At 41.6% G+C, this 6,536-nt stretch overlaps 1 protein-coding gene across 1 annotated transcript; it reads left to right on the top strand.

Moving 5' to 3' along the window:
- Positions 1-386: 386 nt before the first annotated feature.
- On the top strand, positions 387-1,322 carry LOC114905947 (olfactory receptor 6N1-like). The gene is given in 1 exon segment (XM_029240294.1): positions 387-1,322. A coding segment is annotated over 1 exon segment (936 nt).
- Positions 1,323-6,536: the final 5,214 nt, after the last annotated feature.

Here is a 6,536-nt window from a genome sequence, read left to right as displayed (position 1 = left end):
TGCTCCGCAACGGGAGAGGCCACAGCAGTGAGAGGCCCGCGTACCGCAAAAAAAAAAAAAAAAAGAGGTGTTTGCCTCCCACTGTGAGAATCCCAAAGGTAGATTCATCACAGGTTATGTCAAAAAAAAAGAGTGGAAAACAGCAAAGGAGACACCCTCTCTGTTAACTCTCCAAGGCATAGCTTCTGATTTCACTATAACTATTAGGTAAATACATCTAGTAGAACAAAACAGAAAATTTATTCCAGAGGAGAAAAGACAGGGTCTTTGAGTTTTATAATATATGGCATATCTGGTACTGTTGCCCCCCTCCAGTAGCATGGCTCTTTTTCTAACTGGCTATATTTCTCTCCTTTCCTCAGGTATAATGCGTGAATATCACAGATATGGGTAATCTGACCATTCTCAATGAATTTCTCCTCCTGGGATTTGGGAGTCTCCATGGGTTACAGTTTTTTCTTTTGGGGATATTTCTGGGAATCTATGTAGTGACCTTGCTGGGGAACATTCTTATCCTTATAGTCATTTCCCTTGATTGCAGCATCCAAACACCCATGTACTTCTTTCTGTCCAATTTCTCCTTTAAGATCTGGTACACTACCTCCATTGCCCCTAAGAAGCTGCAGACCCTTCTCTTAGGTCCCCAGGTGATTTCCTTTGTAGGATGTGTGGTCCAGTTTTACTTCTTCGGTTCCATGGCAGTAGTTGAGCACTTTCTTCTGGCAGCCATGTCTTATGACCGCTAATTTGCTATCTGCAGCCCCCTCCAGTACCCATCCCTCATGAACCTCCACACATGTATCCTGCTTGCAGGTGGGTCTTGGCTGGGTGAGTTCCTAACCCCTGTGGTCACTGTTACCATGACTTTCCAGCTGCCCTTCTGTCCAGCCTATAAGTCTGACCATTTATTCTGTGACCTGACCCCTGTGCTGTAGCTGGTCTGTTCTGATACTGAGACAGTAGAGGAAATCACTTTCCTACTGGCCTCCTTTGTCACTATGGTGCCCTTCCTACTCACTGTAGCCTCCTATATCCACATTGTTGCTGCTATCTTCAGGATTCCATCAGCTGCAGGAAAGCAATGGGCCTTCTCCACCTGCTCTTCCCACCTCATATTGGTCATTCTGTACCATGGAACACTGGAAACAGTGTATGCCATTCCCACAGCAACCCAGGCTGTTGCCCTGAACAAGATCTTCTCCCTGTTCTATACTGTGGTCACTCCCATGGTCAACCCCACCGTGTATAGCTTGAGAAACAAGGATGTTAAAAAGCCAGTGAGGAGGCTTATGAGTCAGTGGGTATATGCTAAAAGGACCTAATGGCCCTCACCGTCCACAGGGAGTCTTTTTTCTCAGAGCAGCCTGGGCTTCTGTGAAGGAAGCCAAGCACTAGGCTTTGTACTTGGGGGCTCAGACCACTGCTGCTCCCTCCTTCCAGAGAAATAGCCAACAGAGCAGGGACCACCCCTGAGGTCCTATAGCCTAAAGCCCTTGGGAATACCAGGTTAATCCTTGCATGGTAAAATTAAGTTTGCCAGACAAGTGACTCCCTCAGGCTATTCTACCAAGCCTTTTAGGGGAAAATTCTAAAGACCCAAATTTGTTTGACACAAAAGTCTATCTCTCTGTCTTTGTCTCTTTCTCTGTCTCTCTCTTTCTGTATGTGTGGTATAGAAATACCTGTTGGTGTTAAGGTTTTTGGTTTCATTATGTGCACATGCCCAATGTGCCCATGTGTACACACACACACACACACACACCCCTACATACACGCGTAGTCACCATACCCTTCCCATACAAACTTAGGTGCCCTTCACTGTGCCTCTCCTCAGGGTTCATGCACATTCACCTCACCTTCTGTGGTTTCTTAGATCATCTGCCTCTCCACTGATCAGAACAATCTCTAAAATCCTAGAGAAGCTATTGACTGTTCTACTCACTTGAAAAGGTAGTTAATCAAGACCCTTGAAGACTGGAATAACATCATCCTTATTACTCTTAATGTCCCCAGCATGGTGCTCTGCAAAGATGCAAAATAATTATTTGTTGATTGAATGATTCAATGACTTACCAAAGCAATGGAGGTTTGGTGGATGAAGAGAGTAAAATAAGTCACTTTCTTTCTGCCTACACTGGCCTCTCCTCCTATTTCCTCCTCGTGGTCATAGACACCCCCATCTCCCTCCACAGGCAGCTCTCACTGAGCACCACAGCCTTGCTCCTTGCCATGTCCCCTCATCCACCCTCCCCACAGTGGCAGATGTATCTTCCTAAAACCCAAAACTGACCCTATTATTTCCCTGTTTATCACTCTCCGTGGTTCTCCAGTGCCACTGGGATGGAATCAGAGATCCTCAGCCTGACTTGTGGCCACCTCTTGACCTCACCCCTCACCAATCTCCTTCTCCCCCTTTGTGCTCTAGCCACACCAAACTTCTCAAATGAGTTGGAAACTCCTTAAAGGGAAGATCATATGCTCACCGTGTCTCTTCAACAGTATCTAGATCCAGAGTGGGACAAAAAGTAGTTGCTCAAATAAGACGTCTTCAATCGAACTGTAATGGGACTCTCACCTTCCTTTCCTCTTTGTTTCCATTTATTGGCTTCTGGCCTATGAAGCAGCTTTGACTTGAGGAAAAGGTAATCTGGACTGACTGTCAGTGATGTGTGTGTGTGTGTGTGTGTGTGTGTGTGTGTTTTACCTCATTTCACCTGCCTACCCTCCAGGTGGGCACCACCAGGAGCACAGATAGACTCCCTCCCCCCAAAAAGCCTCCTCCTACAATATGAGTCAAAGAATGCCAAGCAGTTTGGGAAACACTTTCCCAGCTGGTTCTTCCTACTCCCTTCCTGATCACCCACAGAGTTCCCTCTTGTATAGGGTCTAATTGTCTCTAATCTAGCTTTAACTTCTTGTAATTACCCTCAATTAGGAAATAGAGCCTGCAGAACACACTCCTTGTGGTTAAGACATGAATCCAGTGCAGAAGTGTAATTACTTTTCAGCCTCTCAGGGGTTCTGCCTAGCCTTCTGTGCAGATGCACAGAGTGGAAATGCTTCATCTGCTCTATGCATACATGTTTTTCTTTTTTTCTTGAACCCAGGTTTTTGATATAGGTTGAGGGTTTTGTTTAGTGCATTGGCCATTGGGAATTTGTTTTTAATTTACTGGTTATAGGTCAACTGAGCTTAGAAACCTTCAACTACTTCCCATTGCCCTTAATAAAGTCCAAATGCCCCATGGAAGTAACCAACATTATCTGTCAACATCCAAGGACTCCTGTAGCCCATCTAGAGCCTGGTCATGGCCAAAAAACGATATACCACTTGTCTCAATCTCCAGTCTCATCTTTTGTTGCTTGTTTGCTCTCTGAACTCCTTTCCTTCCTGGATGTCTTTAAGTTCTTCAAACCTGTTTGCCTCCTCATAACTTTCACACATGCTGTTCTTTCTCCCCTTCCTTACTCCACTTTTCACCTGGCTCATTCTTTGGGTTCCACCCAGTCTCTTTATCATATGCTCTTAGAGCATCCTAGCTTTTTCACTTTTTCATTATAAATTTCTCACAATTGCATTTGAATATTCTGCATGATATAATATAGATACAGATATATATCCTCTACCTGGATTATCAACTTCACAAAGGCAGGATCTGTGTCTGTTTTGTTTGAACACTACATCCCTAGTACCCACAGAGCTTAACAAGGAATAATTGTTCAATAGATACTTGTTAATAAAAGAATACAAAAGAGCCATCTAAAGTTACTTCATTTATTTGATAAAGCATTATGTTGCTTTCACTCAAGATACAGTTATTTAATCTTTTTGTGGCCCAGTTAGTTTCACTCTGTTCCCAAGACCACAGTGTACCTCCCTATTCCCTGCCAATCATCACACAAATGTGTATAATTCCGATGAGGGAACTGGAGGAGGGTGTATGGCTCAGGACAGCTCATCCCTACTGGTGAGAAATATGTCAAAGTGCATGTCCTGCTCACAGTGGTAGTACAGCTTCCCTACTGAACACAAAAGGCAACATTTTTTTTGATTATGGTGCTTTGGTTGATACACTGCTTCCACAGTGTGTATAGTCTTTCTCTATTCAGTGAAACATTATGTTAATGATTGGACAGAGTAATTAATAGCAGATCAGATTACATTTTCATGTCTCTGTACAAGCCAAAGAGAAATTATCCTCATTAACCTGATCGGTACAAACTGTCATACTAGATTAGAAGAGATCCAGCTTCAGTTTATACCTTAACCCTCACTGTTTTGGCCAGATGGCTTGCTGATACCTCAGTGGCTGCTCAGGAAAGAGGGAGAAGAAATCTGGAATGGGCAAGTCAGGGGCAAGAAAAAACAACATGAGCTTCAGTCTTGCCCTAAAGGAAGCTTGCCAACAGCACCTGCCTCAACACTAGGAACCCATCCACATTAGCTTTTCTATACAAGGGGGTTAGGCTAGGATGTGGGGAAGGCTGCATGACTCTCACGGCAATGACACTAATTGTGAAAGGTTATAATTGTGCTCCAGAGCATTATATTTGGAAGTAGAACACCAGAGAAAGGACCTAGAGATGGATTTAAGTACCTTAAGAGTAGAGGACTGCCAAGAGATAGACAAGTATCAAGAACCCAGGCAAACGAACTGGGGTTCAGAGTGGGATTGAAAGGTTAAGAATAGAGGCAAACAATATTTAGGGTATTCCACTGTTTCTAAACTTTAACCCATTATCTGTTTCTTCAGTTTCTCAAGCTCTATAGATTCTTCAAGTTTAACTTCTATGTCCAACTTCATCTGTAGTGCAAGATCATTCGCAGCATAAATATGAATGAAGACACAAGCGAAATGTGGGGACATATTGTCTGGTATCACTACTCTTCTAGCTGCTCAAGATTAGGGTTTAATAAAGCTGACATAAAACAGTGTTTCACAGTACTAGTAAAGTAATAGGAGGGATCATGTGAAAAACACATCAGAATTTTTATATCCAAATGAGAGTTATCCCCTTCACAATAAAAATTAATTTAAAAAAAGAAGAAAAACAAATAAGTTGAATTCTTTTTTGTTTTGTTTTGTTTTTATTAATTTTTATTGGAGTATAGCTGCTTTACTATGTTGTGTTAGTTTCTGCTGTACAGCAAAGTGAATCAGCTATACATATACATATATCCCCACTTTTTTGGATTTCCTTCCCACTTAGGTCACCACAGAGCATTGAGTAGAGTTCTCTGTGCTATACAGTAGGTTCTCATTAGATATCTATTTTATACATAGTATCAATAGTGTATATATGTCAATCCCAGTCTCCCAATTCATCACTCCCCCCTTCCCCCATGGTATCCATATGTTTTTTCTCTAGTCTGGATCTCTATTTCTGCTTTGCAAATCATTTATACCATTTTTCTATATTCCACATATATGTGCTAATATACGATATTTGTTTTCCTCTTTCTGACTTACTTCAATCTGTGTGACAGTCTCTAGGTCCATTAACGTCTCTGCAAATGACCCCATTTCATTCCTTTTTATGGCTGAGTAATATTCCATTGTACATACGTACCACATCTTCTTTATCCATTCCTCTGTTGATGGGCATTTAGGTTGCTTCCATGACCTGGCTATTGTAAATAGTGCTGCAATGAACATTGGGGTGCATGTGTCTTTTTGAATTATGGTTTTCTCTGAGTATATGCCCAGGAGTGGGATTGCTGTGTCATATGGTAATTCTATTTTTAGTTTTTTAAGGAACCTCCATACTGTTCTCCATAGTGGCTGTATCAATTTACATTCCCACCAATGGTGCAAGAGGGTTCCCTTTTCTCCACACCCTCTCCAGCATTTATTGTTTGTAGATTTTTTGATGATGGTCATTCTGACCGGTGTGAGGTGATACCTCATTGTAGTTTTCATTTGCATTTTTCTAATAATTAGTGATGTTGAACACCTTTTCATGGGTTTGTTGGCCATCTGTATGTCTTCTTTGGAGAAATGTCTATTTAGGTCTTCTGCCAATTTTTGGATTGGGTTGGGTTTTTTTTTTTGATATTGAGCTGCATGAGCTCTTTGTATATTTTGGAAATTAATCTCCTGTCAGTTGCTTCATTTGCAAATATTTTCTCCCATTCTGAGGGTTGTCTTTTCATATGGTTTATGGTTTCCTTTGCTGTGCAAAAGATTTTAAGTTGAATTAGGTCCCATTTGTTTATTTTTATTTTTATTTTCATTACTCTAAGAGGTGGGTCAAAGAAGATCTTGTTGAAATTTATGTCAAAGAGTGTTCTGCCTAGGTTTTCCTCTAAGAGTTTTATAGTGTCTGGCCTTACATTTAGGTCTTTAATCCATTTTGAGGGTTTTTTGTGTATGGTGTTAGGGAGTGTTCTAATTTCATTCTTTTACATGTAGCTGTCCAGTTTTCTCAGCACCACTTATTGAAGAGGCTGTCTTTTCTCCATTGTATATTCTGGCTTCCTTTGTCATAGATTAGGTGACCATAGGTGCGTGAGTTTATCTCTGGGCTTTCTATCCT

Source organism: Monodon monoceros, unplaced genomic scaffold (genome assembly GCF_005190385.1).
Source record: "Monodon monoceros isolate NGI ecotype Baffin Bay Population unplaced genomic scaffold, NGI_Narwhal_1 Super_Scaffold_22, whole genome shotgun sequence".
Taxonomy (NCBI): domain Eukaryota; kingdom Metazoa; phylum Chordata; class Mammalia; order Artiodactyla; family Monodontidae; genus Monodon; species Monodon monoceros.
Note: the sequence above shows the minus strand (reverse complement) of the source record. Positions and strands in the feature narration are given on the sequence as shown.